This window comes from Vanellus vanellus (assembly GCF_965231255.1).
Source record: "Vanellus vanellus genome assembly, chromosome: 1".
Taxonomy (NCBI): Eukaryota; Metazoa; Chordata; class Aves; order Charadriiformes; family Charadriidae; genus Vanellus; species Vanellus vanellus.
In genome coordinates, this window is record NC_138905.1 from 79,092,598 (window position 1) to 79,118,344 (window position 25,747).

General features: G+C 41.9%; 1 protein-coding gene across 1 annotated transcript in view; it reads right to left on the minus strand.

Moving 5' to 3' along the window:
* Positions 1-25,747, minus strand: part of KIAA0930 — an 81,482-nt gene that overhangs the window by 17,712 nt on the left and 38,023 nt on the right. Inside the window, exon 2 of the mRNA XM_082493962.1 lies at positions 22,536-22,684. Within this exon, the coding sequence (XP_082350088.1) occupies positions 22,536-22,684 (149 nt within the window). The remainder of the gene's footprint in view (positions 1-22,535; positions 22,685-25,747) is intronic.

Genomic DNA, 25,747 nt, shown 5'->3' on the forward strand with positions numbered 1-25,747 from the left:
CACAGAAACATCACATTCGCAAGATTCCAGAAATACTCTTCAAAACAAAAGCCATCCTGTCTCTGAAGGAAGGATGCAGAGAGAGGGCTGGATGAAGGCAGGACTGAGTAACTGCAGGGTAAAACTCCAGCTCTAACGCGTGCCAAGGTAAGAGAGCTCAAGTGCTCAGCAGGCGCTATCTCAGTCTCTTCTGCCTCCATATCCATGGAACCTTTATTTTAATCCAGGCAGAGTTTAATGATCTCTTAATGATAAAGTTTAAACTTCCCTTTGCAGAAGTCAGCCACTAACGTTTTCTGCTGGTGAAATTAATTCACGTGCTGCGCTACTTCTCCCCAGCAATTACAAAGCCATTGCACAACAACTCTTTCACAGAACACCCCCCAACCCTGTCACAGATAATGACAGAAAAAGAGCCTCTCTTTAATCACTTTTTCCCTAACCGCTAATTTAGGGTAGGATCCCTGGGCAGTACAACCTGCGGGGCAGGGCACGGTGGATCACCATGAATCACTGCCACGGCTGCTTCCCTGAGCCAAGTTCTTAAGCCACACTGTATTCCAAAGGAATTTAATTTAGGGAATTCATTATTTATTTTTTTTTGCCAGGCCATAAACTGCACGGGGTACAGATCTCTGTTCAACAGGTCAAACTGGGGAAGACAGGGATTGACCTCTTCCCAGAGAGAAAGGAGCCATCAGCACCCAGAAGCAACAGAGGCAACACTCATCCATCCCCAGAAAGACAGAAAATGTACTTCCAAGTGCTCTGCACGGCACTGGCATCTGTCGGACGTGTTTTGCAGCTCCTGCTCATCAGGTAAGCATCCTCGGTGAGCATCAGGAGGACGAACCAGCCCTACCCAGCACGAGGGCTGTAGTTACACCAATACGCAAGACAGTAGTTTCACATGCCTTACTTTCCAAACCCCTGAAGAAGGATCTGCTTTATAGAACACAGTGAGCCCTCACCAGGGTGCTATAACGAGCAGCACCGCCGCTCCCCGACTGACTGGTAATATGCTTCACAGTGCAGGCACCCGAATTACAAGTCACTTTTGAAAAAAAATCTCACCCCTTAACTCATAAACACCTCTATCTGCAACAGCTCCTTTACTAATTTCTAAACAATTCTTCCAGAAATAGCAAAATGCCATCTCAACATAAAGCAAAGTGCTAAATCTGTGTTGGCCAAAACAAACGACATTTTCCAGGGGCTCAGTTTCCCATGCAAGTGCTGTCACGCATTAATCTCAGCTACCCTCTGCTGCCACAGTGCTAGACACGTTAAGGTGCCCATGAACTGAAATTATGTGAAATAAAGCAACAGGCTCAGTTCAACTCCTAGCAAATGATCCTGTTGTCACCAGCACACTGTGCAGTCTCAGGCAGGACCAAGGATGTAAGAAAGACTGGGGCTGACTCCAATTGGACCCTGCAGCCACCTGCTCAGCATTAGCCAATACTGGAGGAATGCAAAACAATCATTAAAAATAAATAAAAAACCCCAAGACAACACCCCTCCCAACAAAGAGCTTTAAACACAAATTTTCACCATTTCATACATACCAAGCACTATTGTTCAAAATTAGCAATCTAAAGTCCTTGGTAGGCTGACCTAATTTGTCTGCATCCTTAGGAAGCTTGTTCAGAATCTGTACTCTTTTCTTCCTGGTACTACATATAAATGGCATATATGCCAAAACATAAAATCAAAACCTGAAGCCTCAGAAAGCCCCGTGACTCAGGTTCCTTATGTGCAAAAGAGTTGCAGTTGTAAGATGACATAGCGTAGAAGTAGCTATCTTTTAACTTTCATGATATTTTCTTCATTGAAGTCCCAAATCCAGAAGTCAAGGGGTAAATATTAACCTTTTATATTTGAGTGAATCATTTCAAGTGAATGTAGGCATTTGGGACTGACAGCATGGGGAACAGAAGACCAACATGTTTGCTCTTCTGACCTCTGTGGGCTCGGACAAATAGGAGTGCCCTCAAAACCTCAATGAGGTCCCAGAAATCATTACATGAGTTTAGGTAAGGCAGTGTTGCCAGTGCTGAGCACAGGACTTCCTACAATGAGGAGAAGATAAACACTTGCCTAGCAGAAGTCTTGCCTTACATTTACATAGAAATCACATGGTAAATATAAGTCTAATTTTATTATAGCTATAAAATAATATATATAAAATATATATAGAAATATATATAGAATATATATTCTATATATAAAAATATATATAGAAATTAAAAATTCATATGATTTCCTAGTACACCTTGTGCTTTTCATCAGAACACCATTTTGGGATATTCTAGGCTTAGCTCATGTTGTTGTGTTTGGCCTTCTGGAGTTAAGTAATGATACGGGCTAGAGAATATGCTGGATTTCAGACAGTTGAGTCCTCCCAAGAAAACAAGTCTGTCCAGGAGACACTGGGGCTTTTGCCAGGTCTGCTGCTGATTCACTTGGCCATACCTCACCTCTATGCTGGTTTATCTGGCTTTCCTTTAGATGTGCCTTCCTGCAAGTGTGAAAATTTATTAATAGAAAGAACTGTGTAAATACTAATTATTTATTGCCAGTGAAATCCAAATGCCTACCTGGATATTTCCTCATTCAAGTCAAGATGATGACCCTTCTACAGCGTTAGCAAGCTGAAATCCATTATACCACCTTTATAAAAAGTTTTCACAGGGCTGCCAAGCTAAGGCTAGAAAGGAAAATTACATCAGCTAGGCTGACCACCTAACGTGCCACAGACATTTTTACCCTGTTACTTCTTCACAAAGCCCAGTTAATCGCATTTGACTAGACAGTGCCTGGGAAAATACTTTATTTTGAGAACTCATTCCAATGATTAATCATCCTCTTGGCTGAAAGTGTGCAACTTCATTTAATTCAGCTGCTTTCCTTTAGCCAGCCTCTGGTTCTTGTCATGCCTATTTCCACTATATTAAGAAGCTCTTTCATTCTCAGTTTTGGATTTGGTTGTTTCTTTGTTTTTTTTTTTTTTTTTTTTTTTTTAATTTGTTAATCTTTCAGATAAACCAGACAGTATTCCTTTAGGAGGTCTTATAGCAGGGCAGCTCTGCAGATCTTGTGCTCCTTTTGCATCCTTCCAATATTTCACCAGTATTGGAGGTTTCTGGTACTAGCACAGCACTGGTGTACACATTCTTACTGCTCTCTCAGGATTGCAATTTTTCTGCGCAGCAACATGATCCTATGCTAAATAACTTACGCTCTGTGCCTTGCCTGTCCTTTCTAAAGCCTGCACACACGCCTGGCACTGAAGTATTGAACTACACTAATAAATGGATCCACATTTCCCAGCAATTAGGCTGCGCAGTCCAGTGGTCAAGCCCTTATTGTAATTCATGCAGCACCAATGTGCGTCATCTCCAAATCTGAATCCACAGTAATATTATAATCCCAGTTGCTGGTCCCTGCAGAGCCTCTTTACTAACACCTCCAGCCAATGTTGTTTCCCCCTTTGACCACCCCATTTTGCCACTCCTGCTCACCAGGACCCGCCCCATCATCCCACTTTTCCTCAGCCTTTTTCTTTTCCATGCATGGTAAACGTTCTGGGTACCTTCTGACACAGCTCTCTCATACTAGTCAAGCTATTGTCCATCTCTAGGACTTCATGGGCTTCTTTGCCGCAATGCCCGTGCCTACTCTGGAGGGACACCAGAGGTCCTGGAGAGCCCCGCAGCTACTCCTGCCTACAGCTACTCCCACGCACAACACACATTATTACTGAAACTGTTGGCAGAAGCTATCATCTGCACAAAAGGAACACCCTAAATGCAACACAGCAAAGCATCTATTAACATTAATGTACTTTATTCATCAAAATACGCCTTTTGGAGATGTATATATTGTGGACTGGTTACCTTCACAAAAGAATTCAAGTCATACAAAATCAGATCTTGTACCGGAAGCCAGTACAACACACACATTAGTCACATTAGTCATATAGTTACAGAGAGCTGGAACGTTTTTAACAGAAAAAAAAAAACATCCGAGATACCAGTCTAGGTTTAAAATCTTTTGGTAAACTCAGTACTTTTTCCACCAAGCCTATTTGCTCCCCAGAACTTCCCACATGTGCTTTATTTTTTTTATTGATATTAGTAATATGAATACTACAACATTCAGCACCGCACTCCCCCCAGAAAAAACCCTCACTCAGGAAAGCATTAATTCCATATAGTTCCCAAGGCATTAGAACTGTTTGATGAAACCCATGTGAATTGAAAATCATCTTGTTTGCAAAGCTTAGCACATAAGCCTTTGAAAAACTCTTGAAAAGAAGTCTACGATTAAAATCGATACAGGCTGTCAGCTGGGCAGCACAGAAAGAATGGGGTAATATGAACAGGGTTTACAAGGAGCACTATTTTGTTGCCATTCAGAAGCCATCCAAAAAAAGAAGATTCTAGTCTTCTTTTAAAGAGAAGTCTAATGGGATTACAGGTCTATCTAGTAGTAGCACCACTTTGCAGGTTTTTTTCAGGCCACATTCACTGAAAAACAGCAAAGGGGAGGGAGTTGAACATGAAAAGGGAGAGGAAGAAGATACAGTGAACAAAATTCAAGACTTCATCCACAATACAAGTTCAGAGAGCAAATACTCCTACTGTGTCCAGAGCCAGCTACAATACGGAGACTGAAATTTGATTTTTAGGATTTTACATTGACAGTTTTGGTTCAAAAGATCAGGAAAAATCAGCAAAAGAAAAAAGGTTATTTCAAAAACTGGCCCATCTTCTACAAAAGCAGAATTATCTCCCAGTGTGTTCTTACCAGTGCACAGTTTTAAAAGCCCCCATCACACACTGCATCCAACAGTTATGAAGCCTAGTGGCTTTCAACATTAGAAGCATCTTTCTCACAGTTATCCAAGTGTTTCCTCTTACTAGTCTTCCTTGTAGCACAAAGGTGTAATTCCAAAAATAGCATCTTAAATAGTGACCAAATTAAATGGTTTTTCTAAATTCACTGACCAAAGGAACTAATGTCCTTCTCTCCCATGCTTCAGATCTGCCCCCAAACACAGTCTCAGTTTGTTCTGCACTTTCCTTGTGCACTGACAGCCACTTGTTTTACTTCCTCCCACTTTAACAATCTCTTTTTCAGCACTGAGGTACCTTTAAGTAAATGGTGTAACCCAGATGCACATTAACGGAGCAAATTGGTATTACCAGCAGCAAAGCATGCCTCCATTTTATAGACAACACTTTACTCTTGGACACCTAATATTTTGTACTTCCACAGGCACTTATTTAAGCATCTAATCACATAGCTGGGACTTTTGTGAGGAATCCTGACCCCTCACTGTAGCAACTAAACCTACAGCATTAGGAAACCAGACAGCTTTGATATTGGTACCTACGAAGCTGCAAACAGCATAAGCCTGGCACAAATCAGCAACTCAAGCTTTTAGGTAGGCTTTCTTGTTCCATTTAAAGGAGTTTCACATGCAGCACCACCACCATGGCATGAAGTTGGAAGTAAGGATTTGTTTCACAGTCTGCAGGCAGTCACAGACACACATGAACCCCATCCAGACATCCAGACCCTCTCCAAGCAGAAGTGTTGGTTCTCCACAGGAGACAGGGCATCAGAAAAGCTTGTCCATGCAGTTGTGATACACAGGTGCGATACTCAGCTGCTTTTATATCAGACTCCTATGTAATCGATACATACCACGCTTCACACAGCACAAGGCATTTGGCTATAAATTTGGGACCGTGAAAGAAGATATATTTTACCAGTATTAAAAAAAAAAAACAAACCACAATAAAACTTTTATCTTAGGGGAATAAAAGATGTCTTTAAAAAAGTCAGAGAAAACATTTAAAGTAAAACAAAGAAGTGGTGCTAAACACTAAAAACCAGCCATCAAACAATGTCAAGACAAAAATAAATTACAGTTAATTATAACCTCAATGTTAATGTAATTGCAGTTATATTCCCAAGCTGGGCAAAACATTAAAATCCCTTTTCTTTCTGGATCCTTTGAATGCATACAAATAACTTGAAACACTTCATACAGCATCAATAGTGCTACTGTAGCAAGACAGCTTATGGATGTGAAGGAGAGAGAATTTGTGACTACAGCAGCTTTTTATTAGAACCAACTGGTTAGACAGCAAGAACAAACATCGAGCCATAAACAGTCATCTTTCACTTCTTTCACCACAAAAACTAACCTATTTTTCCCCAACCTACACAAAGACATCAATTCTCACTCCCAAACCTCAGCTCTCCTGTAACCTGAAAATACAGTACCTTCAAAACCCAATTCTCAAAACCCAATATGCTTGTGGGCTTCTACATCATCTCCAAGACTAAAGTCACCAAGACTATCATTGACACAAATCCATTTTTGAGGCAGTAATCAAGCTATGATAAGCTTCTAGAACACTTAGAAGAGTCCTAAAAAAGGCATTAAGAGAAAAATCCAGGTCCTCTGATAGAAGTGGACCTCCATTAGAATGCAAATGATAAAGGGCATTCGTTTTCTATGTTTTACTTTCACTGTAGCTCTAAAATACTTCAAATCCCAGTAGGCTTGCTCCTAACAATGTTAATTAAAAGAAAAAAAATACACCCGCACCCCCTTACAACTTTCAGAATGTTATTTAATTTAAAGATGTAGCAACCCTAAGTTTTCAATCAGCCTCTCAAATGTTTCAGGCTAATTTAATACACTGGTGATGGGAAAAGGAAGGTTTATATTGATTTCCACATCTAAAAAACAAAGTCAATAAGCCTCATGACCCTGATTTAATGCAGAGCATTCTATCCTAGTCTGAACATTTATGATATTTTTACCAGCAAGTGTCAGGTCTAAGATTAGCAGATATTAGAAGGTAGATTCATTCCCAGCCAAAGCTACCCAGTACCAGAAGAGGGTTTGCGTGCAGTCATTCCTGTTCATCTTGCTCTTGGGGAGGGGGTGGAGGTTATTCATTAAAAAAGGAAATGTGGAAAATAAGAATGCTGCCTGAAACCCAGCGGCAATACAGATCTGCGTGACAAATACTGAAGTTTTTGCAATGTCTCTGGCTTTAGCACCTCCTCCAGCTCATTGGAGTAAGGCTGGCTGCATAGAGACTGACCTTCCAAAACGTGCCCAAACTTTCCCTACAGTGTGGAGCTGCCATTGTAATGGCAGTGTTCACTTCTTTGGGCAAAAATTCCCCACCTCCAGACCACTGAGACGCAGGTCACTCCTTGCTTCCTTGTCTAGAATGTATCAACAACATGATGCAATTCAGAAGGAAAAGACAGTATCCCAGGAGCTGCCAGGACTCTTTGGCACAGAAATAGGGCATTTTCTCGGAACAAGAAATTACCACGAATGACATGGAGGTCACTACTTAAATCTCCAAAGACTTTTGCCTCACATGTATTTAAGAACCTGGGAGAAGTCAAAATAACACAGACCTGTATATGAAGCTGTGTTTATGTGTTTTGTAATAGGCTGCCAAGCATCATTGTAGAACATACACCCAATAAGACAATATGAACTGATCCAACCAAGTCACCCATGAAAATCCATCTGCTCACTCATCTGCCCAGCATTGACAGACCTGTCTCTATTAAACGGGAAGAAAATCAAAGTAGTCTAGTATTTTCTGGAGCGTGCAGAGAAGTCCTACGGGAAGGGTGCATCCCCAGTCCTGTCACATAGAGAATCTGCAGAAGGGACAACATTGACAACAGATTATGTTATAAGCCTTGCCTATAATATTTATATCCAAGATAATATTTAAAAGGGGACAACTGCATTTAACAATGCAACAATGTATTAAAATGAAAAAGAAAGATTCTTTCAGATGTCATAAGGAGCTTTCTTCTTAGGATTAGGGCTACTGTAATTTTTAGTGGCAGTAACTGTGAAGGACAACAAGAAGAAAGCCCTCCAAAACAGAATTCCAATTCCATTTTCCCGGATACTATTAATTATTCAGAAGTTGCACCTGATCCTCCTGGAACGCGCTCTAGAGCCCACATAAATACAGCATAATGCCCAGTAGCTATGGCAACTTGACACCCACCTTAGCTATAAAGCTGAAACAAAGCCCACTGCAATAAAGCAAACATAAACTGTTTTATGTAAGACACAAAGTTCAGCTACAGATAAAACCATCCCTTTTCTAAAAGTTTGCTTCAGTATTAATTACTTGGAATTCTCTCCCCCCAACTATGTTGGTATAATCAAAAGCCAACCAAAACCAACAGAAAGAGAAGTAAATGATCTAAAAAGTTGACTGTAATTTCTAGTGTCTCTGGATAAATCAGAACACCAATCAGGCATCTTAGACTCCAGTGTCCTGCAGAGGTTCTTTCAAAGGTCCAAATGGGACAAGTTGGTGCCCAACAGCACACGCTCATCTTTTCTGTGATGCAATTACCCGGAAGAATCTATTTATAACTTCAGACTCTCTCTTCCATTTGGTGGCGTGATAAATGCTGGGTGACTGTAACTTCTGCTACTCATTCATGACCTGCAGGTGAGAAACTTTGCAGCCCAGATCATCCCAATAGGCATGCCAACCTCTGTCCGACCTCTGCCAACACCATGCTGACATCTAGCTTCAACATTCAACTTGAAAGATTTACTGCAACTGCTACATGTATGTGTAGGCAAGGACATGGGAAGGTGTTTGCAGGTGGAATAAGAGCCTTGGAGAATGGCAGTGGATTATCTTCTTTCATCACTCAAGTTGCAGGATGGCTGATGACACATGAAAGGTGTTGCTGCAACAGACACCGCTCCTACTCCGGCCGGTACTAATCAGGCACTGGTGGTTCACAGGCAGCTACCAGCAAACATGCTTTTAAAAAGCATGAAACGTAAACAAACGACTACGTCTGTAAATGGGAGACCCATTCAAGTCAAAATCATTCAGACTAGGTTGCAAGAATAGTTGCAATATTTCCTATCCTGAAGAAGCTGTGTCAGTTTAAATAAGAAGCTGAACTTCTTATAAAAGGTCTTTTCCCTTCCTGTCCTCTTTCTCCCATCTCTTGCTTGTATTTAGGACTTCACAACATCAGCAATCACCTCATGTGAATGTGTGATTACCAGACAGATGTCATCTTAGAGCAAACCGACTATATGCACAGTATGCTGTAGGGTTATGATATAATGGTGCATATGGGAAAAAAACTCCACAACATCTGGTTTAAGAAAATAGGACTTACACAACTGAGATCCTTCCTGCTCCCAGCCATATTTCAAACGTGTTGGCCAACTTCAGGCAAACTTGACAGAGGTCTATCAGATTGTACCATTGTGACAGTCGGCAATCAGATACCCTCACATTACTATCACTGCAGAAGTAGGGCCAGGGAAGCTCAGTCTTTTTTTAACTTCTCAGCCACCATTCACCATGAACCACCCACAGTGCTGGCTACCTTTTGCATTGGTAGCAACCAAAAAAGAGCCAGAAAGAGATCACACAAGGTAAAAGGCATGGGATGTTGCTGGAGGGACACTGGGGACAGAGCAAGGAGATGGGGGGCTGTACTTTGAAGTGGTCCGGGGAATACTGCAGCAATGGAGACACAGCAGACAAGAAGAGAAGCAAGATTATAAGAGGTGGATTTTTACAAGAGATCAGACATATTCATAGGCCTTGCTATATTATTTTGCAAATCACTGAATAGTTTATTCTACCCTTTATATTTAATGAGAACAAAATTCTTCCCCACTGAAGTGAATGGAAAAATTCTCAGCAACTTCAGAGAAGCTGGGATTTCACCTCAAGATTTTCCAAGTATTTGTAACTTCTAAATACATACCTCAAAGTAAATTTGACATTGGTGTATCTACAATAGTCTAGATTGAAATGTTTAAAAACTAGGCAAACCACTGTAACTATGATCAGATTCCAAAGAGGTATAATTAGAGATTAACATTCATTAATATGAAAATTCACCACACAGGACCTTTCCTTTCAGATCAAAGTAATTTGCTGGATTTATAGAGCTCTTTGCAGTCCTATCATTAAAAGCCACAGACCTAACAAGGTTTAGTCTTCATATAAGGAATATATAAAGCAAGAGTAATAATTATAATAAGGTAACGAGTGCTGGGGAAACTAAAAAGAAAACATCTGATTGTATGAAACATTTCTAATTGGTACAAAAATATATAAGGAAGTAAAATATCACACTATAAAAATTTAATTTATATTTTGTTGTCACTTGAAGGCTCCACTTGCAATTATGAAACTAGACAGGTATGTTCGGGGAAGACAGATGTTGCAAGAAGAATCGTTAGCATGATACGTACTATTATTTTTTTTATTCCCAAGGGTTGATATTAATTAAGAAGGTTAAAAAAGGCCGTGATTTCACCATATTTGATAAGGTTCAGCATGGTTCCCAAACACTTAAATTTAGCTTTTATAAGGCAAAAAGCCAGAAGTATGCTTTCTTTTCATAGCTAATTTGGGATTCTAAAGAGAGAAGGTCCTGGGGGTACTGGTCAACAGCCAGCTGAGTATGAGCCAGCAGTGTGCCCAGGTGAAGTGGCCAAGAAGGCCAACAGCATCCTGGCTTGTATTAGAAATAGAGTGGCAAACAGGACTAGGGAAGTGAGTGCCCTACTGTACTTGGCACTGGTGAGGCTCCACCTCGAGCACTGTGTTCAGTTTTGGGCCCCTCACTACAAGAAAGACATTGAGGTGCTGGAACATGTCCAGAGAAGGGCTACAAAGCTGGTGAGAGGTCTGGAGAACAAGTCTTATGAGGAGTGGCTGAGTGAACTGGTCTAGTGAGAGGTGTCCCTGCCTATGGCAGGGGGGTTGGAACTCTATGATGTTCAAGGTCCTTTCCAACCTAAACCATTCTATGATCTATGAACTGGGGTTGTTTAGCCTGGAGAAAAGGAGGCTCAGGGGAGACCTTATCGCTCTCTACACCTACCTGAAAGGAGGTTGTAGTGAGGTAGGGGTTGGTCTCTTCTTCCAAATAGCAAGAGCTAGGACAAGAGGAAGTGGCCTCAAGTTGCACCAAGGGAGGTTTCGATTAGATATTTGGAAAAATTTCTGCACAGAACGGGGTTTCAAGCATTGGAACAGGCTGCCCAGGGAAGTGGTGGAAGTGGCGGAATTGCCATTCCTGGAGGTATTTAAAAGATGGGTAGATGTAGTGCTGAGGGCCATGGTTTAGTGGTAACTTGGCACTGCTAGGTTAACAGTTGGATTTGATCTTAAAGGTCTCTTCCAACCAAAATGGTTCTATGATTCTAAGATGAGTAGGCTGATTGTTCTGCCTTCTAACAATCAAACAGGACTTAAATCCTTAAGGGAATAAGATGATCATGAACCAGATGGCTTGGGAACATTTTCTTATGCTAACCAAGAGCTTTTAGGAAGAAAGCCTCATACACCTGTGAAGGAGAGCAAAGCAGGGCTCTGCTGTGCCTTGCCACATGGGTATTTTGATTGTAGTGCTGGAATGCTTTGTGAGACACTAGGTAAAGGGAAGGGAGGATAGAAAAACCATCATGGATCTTAATTCCTTAAGAGGACTCTCCTGTCACATATTTTTCAGTGCCCTGTTTTGTCCCTGTTAAGTGTTCTGAAGAATGAGATTTCCAGTATTTCTGCTTGATTGTTCCTTGAACAAAAGCTCTGAGCAACATATGCTAAAATCCTAATCTCGCAGCATTCCATTACACAACCCTCTTGCACCTTCCACAGACTAATGCGCAGTAATGCTGAAAGGCTCAGGCTGGGGAGAACAGAGGAAACTGTACCCACAACTGGTTGACTCATCGCCTGTTCACCGAACAACTGCAGTTGCAGTCTAATATTGAAACCAGCAGTCAACTCACATGTAACTTTTATTCTCTCCTAGTCCCTTCCTTCTGGATACTCAGTTCTGCAAAGCTGTTCTCACTGCTCACATGGGTTTCACTGCTACTATAATTCCTTATAAACTAATCTTTCTTCTGTCATTTATTGATCTGGTTGCAGATGATGGTTTAATGGCGTAAGACTGCCCTAAACTCAACGTTTTAGTTTACCTTAGAGTGAGAAGTGCTTTGATTTGTGAAGTCCAGCCCCTGAAATTCAAGGTTAATTGCACTACTGCTCATTATTTCAACCCTTTCCAGAAAGGGCAACGCATCACTGTAAACATCACCCAACTTTGATCCATTGGCATCCTCTCCTTCCACCCAACTGCGCTCTTGGGGGAAGAACACACTTTGGTCTATGACTAGGTCTGAACTGAACGGTAAACTTTAAAAAGTCAGACCCCATTTATCCCTAATGAGACAAGAGTTAAAGGCACGCAGGGTGATCTACAGCATCAGTTGGCAGCTAGAAACAGCAGCTTCCTCCCTCTTCAAAGACAGAAAGCATCCTTCTCTAACCTTTGTGCTTCACCTATCTGTAGCAAAAAATACTGTTTGCTCCCCTCAGTTGAGGGCACACACCAAACACTAGGATTTTCATATCCTGCACTGCCTTGAGATTGTGCTTTCTCACTGAATTCCCATTTTCTTTCTTCATTATTACTTAAGTTTATAGCTCAATATTAAAGAAATTATATTAAAATTAATTATAGCTCTTGCAAAAGTAATTCTTAATCACAAGGAATTCCTACCAAACATATTCTGTTTTCTTCTTTTTAACAATAACAAGACATTCCTTCTGGATCGGCAAGTCATAGTCATAGAAAACAAAGATCTAACAAGCCTACAAGTCTGTTTCCAGCATCTGCATCTTATCACTTCAGATTCTTCATGTACAAGAATAACAAGTAAATTATAAGACTGAGAAAAGCTAATGGGACCCACAGAGTTAAAAGCCAGCTTAGAAATTACTTACGTGAAAAGAAACCAAAAAGTCTAGTTCTGTCTTCACAATTATCGCAATAGCAAAAGAGGCATAAAAGATTAAAAATAAGGAAAGTGCAAGTTGTTCAAATTACTGGAACAGTCTGAATGTTTGATGACCATCATCAAACAAATGAGGGGAAAGCAACAATGTGGACACCGCAGGACACACAGGGTGTGGAAACTGTTTTCCCTCTGGCACCAAGAAAGCCATTGCAACTGCGGCTAAGCAAGACAAGGCTGGGAGTTAAAACATGCTGATCAGTATCAGCAAGACAAGAAATCACTATATTTAAGACACTGACAAAGTAATCCTAGCTGCTACCTGACACTTGTACTCTGTGATTCGCATCAGTTTTCATTCCCCAAGTCAAACGCTCCATAAATCTGCTAAATCAGCTTTCAAAAATTGAAAGGATAGATAAATGTGTGACTATTTAAGCACTATCAAATGTGACCCCAGACCACAGAGTAACCAGTATTTTCAGATGTAACAGGTTGGTCACTGTTACCTTATTCCTGTAATATTATTTACTAGGCTTCCGGAATTCCTCCCCAGAAAAGCACGAGTGCCTGAAGTAACACGTAGCACGCCTCCTGCAGAATACAGTCAGCAAAACAAGGGAAGGCACACTACATCAGTAACGAAGGCAGCAGACAAAGACACATGAGAAATAACATTACAGAATGTTAATAAAACACCGTATTTCAAAACAACTCTGTTGGATATGGAAATGCATAAACTTGAGTTACTGACCAGAAAATGTGGGTGAACAAAAAACCCTGGCAGATAGAACACACATTTGAGTTCTAATTACTAGTGTTATTAGAGACTTGAATTGAAGCTCTGGATTATCATAATCAATTGCGTATTAATTTCAACACTGAAAACAGACAGTTTCATACTCCTAATGAGCAAGCTAACATTGTGTAACCCATAGATCAAACACACTAAGCACTCTGCTGAACTAGTAGCCTTATGAAGCTTTCAGGGAGCTCCAAGCAGACACTTTTACCTTTTCCAGGGTGTGAAGTCCAGCCTAGCAGTGCTTTTCTGTCCCTCATCCCTCCCAGTGACTCAGATATGCTGCATTTGCAATACTGAATTATTCATTACAAATCTATCAGATAGGGGAACTGAGTCTGGGTTTCTTTTCTGCCCAATGAAGTCTCTCTCTGCTGCAGAGTATAGAGCACTGTCTGAGCCACATGACTCAGGGCTGCCATGTTTCAGTGCAATTCATATTAAATTCACTTCTGATCCTGGCTTTCTTGTCACCCTATTTGACTGCTGGGAGTTCTTCAGACACTGGAAGCAATAAAAACCAGTTCATTAGAAATGCCCACAGCCCACCCCCCCTTCCTGAGTCAGGAGTTTACTGACTCTGACACTGTGAGGATGTTTTAGCTGCATGCTCGCTTTGCCTCAGACACAAATTTACTCTGGAAATAAGACAGAATGTAAAAGCATCTCCACCCCAAAGGCTCATTAGGCTGCCAGTTACGTTACAAGCATACTCCAGGTCACAGACAGCCAGATGCAGTTCTGCGTGGGAAAGAGATGTTCTTGTCACACCTGTGGCAGTATTCTTCTCTGTTTTGTTTTGTTTGTTTGTGGGTTTTTTTGTTTGTTTGTTTTCTCCAAGAAGTCTATCACAGTACACATAGTAAATGGAGGTGATCTTGCAAAAAATGCACCATGAGCAGAGGCTATCAAGTAGCAGCTCCTTTATGTTCATGTATTTAGACAACCAAACATCAGCAAAATACCATGAGAAAGCACAGGAATTTCTGAGAAGGATAATCGTAAAAGAAAAGCCAAATCTTTGCATTTAAGATGTTGAGCTCCTTACAGAAAATCAATATCAATCTGATAACACCAGTGTTCCTTTTCTATGTTTCAAAATGAGAGCAATGTGCTGATGCTGTCCTCTTTTGCGGAAGCCACTGTTCCTACTCACTGCAACACCTCCACAAACTTAGCACAACGGAAGAGTTAAGGCAGAGCAGCTGGCTGGCTGTACTGATTTCCACACATTGCAATCATTGTTTGTTCCCATGTACTATCCATGTACATGGAGAGAATTTCTTCAGAAAAAAAGATGCATTTTTGGCCATTTGTTTCTCTGTTGTATTCAGATGGTGATGTGGAACTGCCACGAAGTATACTGAACAGCTCTTCTGGAGACATCCTGTTTGCTCACAACATAAAAAAAAAAAAAAAAAAAAAAAAAGCACCGCTCTGAAAGATACAACAGAGACAGCAACATAAAACTTGCATTTCTGCTAGATGTGGAGTTCAGGTTGTCAAATCTTCAAGCCAGACAGATGGTGACAGTGAATTAGAGATTCAGCTATGAAAATCCTGTGATTTTCAGTGGGAGTCATGTGCCTAAAGTCATTTAGCTTTGGAAACTAACTGGTCTCCCATCACAGCCAGTATTTGTTGTGTCACAGGTACAGATCCACATAAACCTGTAAACCATGGCTCCAATTCAGTTCTGTTTCCGATGCTGCAGCCACAACATCAGTAGCTTAAGCTTTTTGAAGACTTAACAGCCTGAATGACTCCCCCATGCATTTGGCAGCAACTGTACTCCTCCACATTTATAGGATGCTGAAGAAAACAGGACCTACTCCAAAATCCAGGCAAGCTCAGAATATATACCAAGTGTCTTAATCTTTTTTATTGCTTTGCCCTATAAATACAGCACCCTTTTCAGATGACAAAGCATGATTCAAGGCTGAAGGGGTTAATACAAGCTAGTTCTGCTGGTCCATCACTGAGGTTTTACCTTAGTTTCCCTACTTGGCAGTTGTCTCTTAACTCTAGCATCTTCCGTAGTCTCCTGAGAAAGTAACACTTCTCTACAGAAAGATCAGAAGCTTGCGGTTGTAACGAAGCCTAACCCTTTATATGCCTTTTGCACTGGAAAGAGCCAGAGACATTAAATATTAATCTAATACCACTTTAAAATCAGAATCCCAAGTCCAACCACTTTAACCATTTAAAGCTGTAGGTTTTGGTGATGTACAGGACCTTTTGTAAGTGAGGATCCGGGCTTACATTTTCCAGTAGGTCACATCAGCTGGTGTGTGAGGCAGCAGCAAAGGTGTTTTGAGTCTTGACTTAATGGTGCATAAAGAACAAGTAAGGGGATTCCACCTTAAAAAAGCCTACTAAATCCCTTAACTCTGAGGAGAGCTATGGTCCACAGTGCCCTGCCTGCACAGAAGCTGAGAAATGGGGTCTGTGGTTTTGCTTAAAGACACTAGAGAAGTAGTACCTCCAAAAATTGGCAAGAAAAACTGCAAGAGTGTTATGGCAACATGCCAAGGAAGCAGAATTGAATGCACTTCTCTGGAATCCAAGAGCCCGCGCAATGGATATAGCCCAGAATTTGATAGTGCAGTTCTGCCCTGACATAGACCTTTTTAAGAACTCAATTGCTGTTTCACCCATACATGTGCAGTTTAGAAATCGGTGGGGTGGAAAAGAGAGGCAAACAGAAAGTTGCTTAGACCAGGGGGTCTAATAAATTACCTACTTTGATAATTTATAAGGCCTTTTAAAATAAAATTTATGATCGTAGAGAAGTTTACCAGCATTGCCTACTGATACATCAAATTGAGAGATTTATTACTTCAAGCTGCTGTGACTAAGCTGTATTCAAAGCCATTCTCATTCAGCCTTAAAATTGAGTAGAACCTCAAATCTTGATCCTATCACATTTTTTCTGCTTATCCTCTATTAGACTTCAACTTAAAATCAAACGTTATTGCTGACACTCTTCAGCACCAGTAAGAACAGAAAAAAAAAACCACAAGCAGGAATGACTTTTAATCACACAGGATAGCCATCAAAACCTGAAAACTGTTTGATAACTCAACACTTGTTTCTTGTTGACATGAATCATCACACCATGGCATGCAAATGATGCGAACATGCCACGTGAGCTCATAATCTCAGAAAACAAACATCACCATTGTTAGCATTCAGACAAACACTGCCTCCCCTCTCAATCCAGTTTTGTTGTCATTGTTATCAGTCCTACAGAAGATTACTGTGCTCAAAGCTGCACAGATCTTATTTTCATGAATATAGACTAGTGCTCCGAGATGTCATAGGACAACGATTCACCTCACACTTTCTTCAGTCACAACCTACAACAGCCACCCAAATGCAGAGCAAATACATAGCATCTATGGAAGAACTACAATGAACTTGCTTAACTATATACCCAAGCTACAAAGAGACCCAACTTCTTCAGCAGTTCGAGGAATATCAAGGAGTATAGAGCCCTGGGAGCAGAGGTCAGGGACTCTGGGCACAGGTAGTTTTTTCATCAGTCCTCCCAGTCAAAGGGAAGGGGGTTGATAGGGCCAGTTGAATGTGGCAAATCAACAAATGGCTACAGGACTGGTACCACAGCCAAAGGTTTGGCTTCTTAGACCATGGGATTGCTTTGAGAAACCTCGTCTACTGGGGCCTGATAGGGTCCACTTGTCAGAGAAAGAATGACAAGAGTATCTTCAGTCAGAGGCTTGCCAAGCTCGTGAAGAGGGCTTTAAACTAGAGTTGGTGGGAGAGGGGAACCTCAATCTGTCCCACTCCTACCAGTATGATGCCAACACCAGTAATAGATGCCCAGAGCCTGGAGAAGGGTTGCAAGTCAACAGGAGAGTACCTGGAGCGCAGCACAAAGGAATACCAGCCACTAAGTTAGCTTCATCAGGAGCCCAACTTAAATGCCTCTATGCAAATGCACATAGCATGGGGAATGAACGGGAGTTAGAGACATATGCACACCTGCAGGGCTGTGATCTTACTGGCATGATGGAGATGTGGTGGGATGGCTCCTATGACTGGAGTATTGGAATGGAAGGATACAGGCTCTTCAGGAAGGACAGGCCGGGGTGTCACTCTGTCTCTCCACTGTCAGCTGGAGTGCATGGAGCTCCACCTGGGGATGGATGAGGAGCCAAATGCTTATGGGTCAAGATTAAAGGGAGAGCAGGGACAGGTGATGTTACAGTAGGGGTCTGCTACAGGTCACCTGACCAGGAAGACCGAGCAGATGAGGTCCTCTATAGGCAGATAGGAGCAGCCTCACATTCACAAGCCCCGGTCCTCATGGGGGACTTCAACCACCCTGATATCTGTCAGAGGGACAATGCAAGCAAGGCATAAGCAATCCAGGAGGTTCCTGGAATTCATTGATGATAACTGCCTTCTCCAAATGATAGAGGAGCCAACAAGGAGAGGTTCTATGCTGGGTCCTGTTCTCACCAACAAGGAGGGGCTGGTGGGGAATGTGAAGCTCAAGGGCAGCCTTGGCTGCAGTGACCATGAGATGGTGGAATTCAAGATCCTTAGGGTGGTGAGGAGGGATCACAGTAAGCTCACTACCCTGGACTGCAGGAGAGCAGACTTTGGCCTCTTCAGGGATCTGCTTGGTAGAATACCATAGGATAAAGCCCTGGAGGGGAGAGGGGCGCAAGAAAGATGGTTAATATTCAAGGATCACCTCCTCCAAGCTCAGCAGTGATGCATCCCAATTAAGAGGAAGTTGGGCAAAAATGTAAGGAGGCCTGCATGGATGAACAAGGAGCTCCTGGAGAAACTCAAACTCAAAAAGGAAGCCTACAGAAGGTGGAAGCAAGGACAGGTAGCCTGGGAGGAATACAGAGAAATTGTCCAAGCAGCCAGGGACCAGGTTAGGAAAGCTAAAGCCCTAATAGAATTAAACCTGGCCAGGGACATCAAGGGCAACAAGAAAAGCTTCTATAGGTATATCGGCGATAAAAGGAAGACTAAGGAAAATGTGGGCCCTCTCCAGAAGGAGATGGGAGACCTGGTCACCCAGGATATGGAGAAGGCTGAGGTACTCAATAATTTTTTTGCCTCAGTCTTCACTGTCAAGTGCTCTAGCCACACCACCCAAGTTGCAGAAGGCAAAGGCAGGAACTGGTAGAATGAGGAACGGCCCACTGCAGAAGACCAGGTTTGAGATCATCTAAGGACCCTGAAGGTACACAAGTCCATGGGAGCTGATGAGATTCATCCATGGGTCCTGAGGGAACTGGCAGATGAAGTTGCTAAGCCATATCCATCACATTTGAGAAGCCGTGGCAGCCTGGTGAAGTTCCCGCTGACTGGAAAAGGGAAAAAAGGAAGACATGGGGAACTACAGGCCAGCCAGTCTCACCTCTGTGACCAGCAAGATCACGAAGCAGATCCTCCTCGAAACTATGCTAAGGCACATGGAAAATAAGGAGGTGATCGATGACAGCCAACATGGCTTCACTAAGGGCAAATCGTGCCTGCTGAATTGGGTGGCCTTCTATGACAGCATTACAGCATTGGTGGATAAGGTAAGAGCAACTGACATCTGCTACCTGGACTTGTGCAAAGCATTTGATGATGTCACGCATGACACCCTTGTCTCTAAATTGGAGAGACATGGATTTGATGGATGGACCACTCAATGGATAAGGTATTAGCTGGATGGCCACACTCAAAGACTTGCAGTCAACAGCTCAATGTCCAAGTGGCACCCAGTGACAAGTGGCATTCCTCAGGGTTTGGTACTGGGACCGGTGCTGTTTAAAATCTTTGTTGGCAACATGGACAGTGGGATCGAGTGCACCCTCAGCAAGTTTGCCAGTGACACCAAGCTGTGTGGTGCAGTTGACATACTGGAGGGAAGGGATGCATCCAGAGGGACCTGAACAGGCTTGAGAGGTGGTCCTGTGCAAACTTCTTGAAGTTCAATAAGGCCAAGTGCACAGTCCTCCACGTGGGTCAGGGCAATCCTGAGCACAAAATACAGGCCGGGCAGAGAATGGATTGAGAGCAGCCCTGAGGAGGACTTCGGGGTGTTGGTGGATGAGAAGCTCAACATGAACCAGCAATGTGCACTTGCAGTCCAGAAGACCAACTGTATCCTGGGCTGCGTCCAAAAGAAGCATGGCCAGCAGGCTGAGGGAAGTGATTCTGCCCCTCTACTCCGCTCTTATGAGACCCCACCTGGAGTACTGCATCCAGCTCTGGAGTCCCCAACATAAGAAAAACATGGACCTGTTGGAGCAGGTCTAGAGGAGGGCCACAAAGATGACCAGAGGGCTGGAACACCTCTCCTATGAAGACACGCTGAGAGAACTGGGGATGTTCAGCCTGGAGAAGACAAGGCTCTGGGGAGACCTTCTAGCAACCTTTCAGTACCTAAAGGGGGCCTACAGGAAAGATGGGGATGGAGTCTTTATCGGGGAGTGTAGAGGTAGGATGAGGAGTAACAGTTTTAAACTGAAAGAGGGTAGATTTAGACTGGATATTAGGAAGAAATTCTTTACTGTGAGGATGGTGAGACACTGGAACAAGTTGCCCAGGGAAGTTGTGGATGCTTCATCCCTGCAAATGTTTAAGGCCAGGCTGGATGGGGCTTTCAGTAACCTGGTCTAGTGGAAGGTGTCCCTGCCCATGGCCAGGTGTTGGAACTAGATTATCTTTAAGGGCCCTTCCAACTATAACCATTCAATGATTCTACAGTTACTTAATAGCCAGCTTCTGCGTGGCCCATGGAGAAATCATCACCAGACCATTCAGCACAGCCTGGGCACAAGGTAGGAGTCAACAGGGCCACTCCAGTTCTAGGCTGGTCCCAAGCAACTCTGAACTGCTCCCCTTCATCTGCCTTTTCAGTTTGCCTCTGGGGATGTAAATGACAGTACCCAGTTTGGTGGGTAGCAGGGATGTCTGAAGTTATATTTGGCTTCTATAAATATCAATCTCTAGGTTTTTCCACTTTTAATGATATTACTTTGGTATTTTGATATCCATCTTTCAAGAAAGAATGGTCAAAACTACACAGGAAAATAAAAAACTTGTCTAGTCATAATTCAAAGAGTAGTAGTTGTTTGGTGCCTCACTGCACAGGATAGGTCAAAAATTAGATACAAGAGGAATTGGAACTGCAAAGAAGTCAGCTAAAATCAAACAGGAGGAGAGCAGCACAGACACCAAAGAACCACCAAACTCTGAAGTTTCACAAGCTATCTGAAGTACTTCAAAGTCACAGGAAAGGTTCATTTCTCAGAGGCTGAGAAAGACACAAACCGTCAAGAGGGAGTTATACTGTGTGCACTATAAGGCACAGTCCCCATTTTAGTTGTTATGGCAAGCAATTCACTAATGCTGATTTTGTTATAATTACCACTTATGAAACCCTCCCACAAATAAAAATTATTTATGATGCTTTTAGGAGGCTTAAATATAGCTCAGAGCAAATGCAAGGGTTTCTTTCACTGTCTTCTCTCCATGAGAGGTTCAACCATTTTAAACTGTTAAGTTAAACAGAGATTGATCAGGGGTCTGTGAACAAATCTAAGTGTCCAGGCTTCCTCTGAGGTTCACCTTCCTTGTTGGGAAGGACAAGAGGTTAAACAACCCACACTTTTATTAGGCTAAACAAAGCCACAATACTGTTTGATGTGAAACAGGAATGCATTTATAGTCATTTAAACAATGATTAGGATGAAAGTTTCCTCCAAAAGTCTTAAAGCTCCAAGTACACTGGCCAAAGACTACTAAACCACTAACCTGACAGAGAAAGAACAATATTTTGCCATCTTCTCCTTAGTGGTTGTCAGGATGGAAGTTGGACAGGTGGGGAGAAGAGAGAAAATAATTCCACCCCTGTAACTCCAACAAAAACATGGGAAAATCTCCTGGGATCCTTTTCTCAAGGGAGTTGACAACTATGGTTCTTTATGTCACCACATTTAAACCTAGAGAACTCTGGTATACCTGGTTAAAAATACTCTTGCACACACCATGCACATGTATTTGTGATTCAACAAAAGTGTAAATTATTTACATCAGGACATTAGTCCCAGTCTTTTCTTCCTCCATTTATCTTCCTGCTTTTGATCCTCTGCAGCCATCTCCTTAATTCCCAATAAAACCATAATTTCTCTTGCTTCTGTTTCCCTTAACTAAGTTAAAAACTGCCATGAAATGCTGAGAAGTTTCTCAAATCTCTAATGGGACAATACCTGTGAAGCAGCACTAGGCTACCTGATTATGTGTTTTCAAGAAACAATACTTCTATAGGAGGGTATATTGTCTGAAATGTAGATTATGAGAATACAGTCATTCCTCCACTGTTTGTCACTACTGTATCCCAGCTCCAGGAGGCTGCATGTACTCTGCTACTGAGTACCCAATAGGTGTTCATTCCTGATGCTCTGGTATCTCAGGAAGGGTTCTTCTAGAAATACCAGAGTGACCACCTTCCTCCTCTTTTATAGATTTAAACTTTCAATTTATAAAGTATCATCATCATTGAAAAACAAAACAAAAATCATCATGGATGTCCTCTCTTTCCCCCTAAACACAGACTGATCAACATAAAAGCTTCCCAAAAAAGCATGCAAACTCTCTGATCTCCTTCCTGTGACAGTGAAGCTCACTTATACTGCTGCTGATGTTCAGTGTTAACCACAGTATTTCTCTATGGGACAATTTTGCACAACTTCTTGTGGTGGGAAGAGCTTAAGATTCCTTATCCTTGGTTTGTAGTTCTCATATGTGTCAGGTACTCCAGAACACCAAATCCCATGTTACCTTAAATTTCCCAGATGAAAATATATCATTACTCACCTTTTTCCCCTCTGTACTGTCACCACTGACATAGGACAGTTTTCGACGGACATAAAAGAGCATATCGTCTTGCCGGGGGGCCCATTTCTCCATAAAATACGTTGAAAACATCCAAGTCCAGAACACAATACGGTCATCTTTGAAACACCCTAAAAGACATGAAAGAAAGGAGAAATTATAGCTGTGGAATTAGCATGTTGCATTTAATTGCACTTAACATGACACCTGCAGTCTTTGCTACATATGGTGCAGTTAAGCCCAAAGATAATAGAAATACTTTTGCACAGCTCAGATTAAGTTTTTCTACAGTGTACAACACAACCACTATTCGGCACAAACCCACAGCCCATCTTTGGCCATCGTCAACCAAAACAGCCTTCTGGCAAACAATCTGCCGCTGTGCACAACAAACATAGATCAGGGCCCATGAGCCGGGCCCATCCCGGCTATGCATGTGCCATGGAGAAGGACAGGACCGGCGTACTGAGTGAGAATACATCAAAGAAGCACTCAAGGAGTAATTTCAAAGGCATGTAGTGCCAATACATGCTCTAGTTAATGACATGATGCCATCAGCTGCCAACAGGTTTATTATATACTCCCAGGGAGTATAGCCAATCCTTTAGAAACAAGCAGCTGGTACCTTCCTTAAATCAATACACAGGAACAAAAACAAACCCACACAGGTATGTAATTCACCCTCTGACAAGAAACAAAACCCAGCTCTTCAAGGAAACAAGGAGTTTTGAAGTCCTGAATCCCAATTAAACATGAAAAAGCAGGGGGGGTGAAGGGGAAAAAACAGAAGAGGAAAGTGCAACAAAATCTTGTTCAAGGAGACAAATTATATCAGCAATAGCATGGCAGTTGGCTTCTCACCAGGAAAAGGAGACACAGTAGAGGTGACATCACATTTTATGAAACTCCTCAAAGCACTTAACTGTAATAAAACAGCAAAAGGTGCTGCATCTCTTCAGTGTCGTAATGCCTGCAGACTTGACCATAATTTACACAGACAAGGAGCAAAGCTACTACTGTGCCTGGTGACAAGGGAACGGAATTTCTCCACTGCTCCTCAGTCCTACTGCAGGCCCCCTGATGAAGTAATTGCATCCCCTCCCCAAAGCCCTGCTGAAAGATAACTGCAGCTGTTAGAGTCTAGCTGTTTTTGTTCATGGGTTTTAAAAAAAAAAAAAAAAACACTAAAAAAAAAGTTATATTCCTGAGAAACACCAAAAACCTGAAATGGATGATGGATGGATATACAAGACAGCGAGACAGGTGAGGGTGTGTTTATGTACACAGGTGCAGCTGACAACCCATCCTCCAGAATATCTATCCTTTACAGTGGCTTATTTCCCTAAAAGATATAGATTGGCTGCCAGATTGGTACGCACCTTGCTCCCCAGCCCTTAGCTACTATTCAGGTTATTGTGTTTCCCTCTCAGCAGTACGCTGCACACATGAAATAGTTCTACAGACAGAAGAACCTTGCATGAGACAGAAGTGACATTTATTTACCACAATACCTGGATTAAGCTTTAGAAGATTTTCCAGTCAATTGCCAAGAAAGCTGACATATACCATAACAATGAACATGATTTTTCTTAGACACTGGTGGCTAACTTCAGAGCTTCATAAAGCAAGCAATCAATCTTTTAATCCACAAGTGTAACTCAGCACATTTTCCTACTTCATTGTGCGTGCAATATTTGGAAAAGGAATCTTTCTTCCAATCTTTAATTACTGTGGTGGGCAGGAGATTAGACTTTCAAATTTTTTAGCAGACAAATGAGTGATTGAAATCAAAATCTTAGGTCTCTCCAACTAAATCCAAAATTAATATTGAAAACAAAATTAAATTCCACTGATGGACTGTGCACAGAATACCTTAATCAACATTAAGTAGGACTGTATTTGATAAATATGTATATAGTTGATTAAAAAAAAAAAAAAAAAGTAAAGCCTGACAGAGAACAGAAAAAAGGCCAAGGCAGTTAGTTCCCAGTGCAGGTTAATTCCAGGCCATGCTGCAATTGCTTTATTTGCATGGCTGCAGTGAAGTCATTTCAATTACTCAAGGCAGCATAGAACATAATGTGCAATCGTGAATAAAATCTGCAATGCACTTAAGTACTATCCAGTTTTTCCAGCAGAGAAAGGGAATCAAGCACTGGAGATATCAGATACGCAATGCTGGGTGTCTGCACCCCTCCCTTGGGCACAGGTGAACAGGACCATATGGCAAACAGCTATATCAGAGAGCCTACCACATAAGAGTGGATTCAAATGAGTTGAGACTACCAAAACCAGGCTGAGAAAGGACAGGATTATCATCAGTCAGTATATTTACTGATAAACACTGAGAAGAAAAAAAGGTTTAAGGATACACTGCTGACACAAGGACAAATGGCTCTGAACTATGCACCAACACATATGTAGGCTGGAAATTTGAAGCAGATTCCTAAGCATTCAAGCCATGAAGTTCTGGAGCAGCCCCCTCCACTGAAATAGTGAAGAAAATAATACCAACAGCTGTAAAGATAGAGCTCAACTTGGTTGAGAAGGCTCATGTGTTACCAGTGACAGCTGAGGACACCATGACCCAGTCCCACCTCTATATTTAGCAAAGAATAGAAAACAGGGCACATGTTCATCTTGATTCATGGTCTCAAAGAAACTTATTAAATCTCATGGGTTTTGAGCACCTGAATTCCCAGCCTTAATTAAATGGAGAGGGGGGACAAAAAGGGGGAAAAGAGGGTTGTCCTGAATTCATCTGGAATTCTAGGAAAATCAAAGGAAAAAGAAAAAAGAATCTACATTCTGTGAGAATCATCTCTGAAAAAGTTTTAGTGTTCAGAAGCACACCACTTTGGCTTTGCTTCATAAATGAGTAAATAAAATAACCCTAGGCAAGCCACTGCTAAATTTATATAAGAACGTTTTCCTTTTGGGGGAAATATTTTTCTCTTATAAAGCAAAAATCATCAAGTTATCTATACCCAGCATTATAAGTGAGGGTTAAACAACTAAATTTTGGCAGTACCTGCAAAAATCTGAGAAGCTGTCATTAGAGCTGCTTACACCATCAGATACGTTTTATGCAATAAAGCACAGGAGTTAACATGCTCTTCTCAACGATTTATGGGTGGTAATAACAGAGCATTAATACATACAGTAGAACAGCAGAACAGGATAAGGTACCAGGA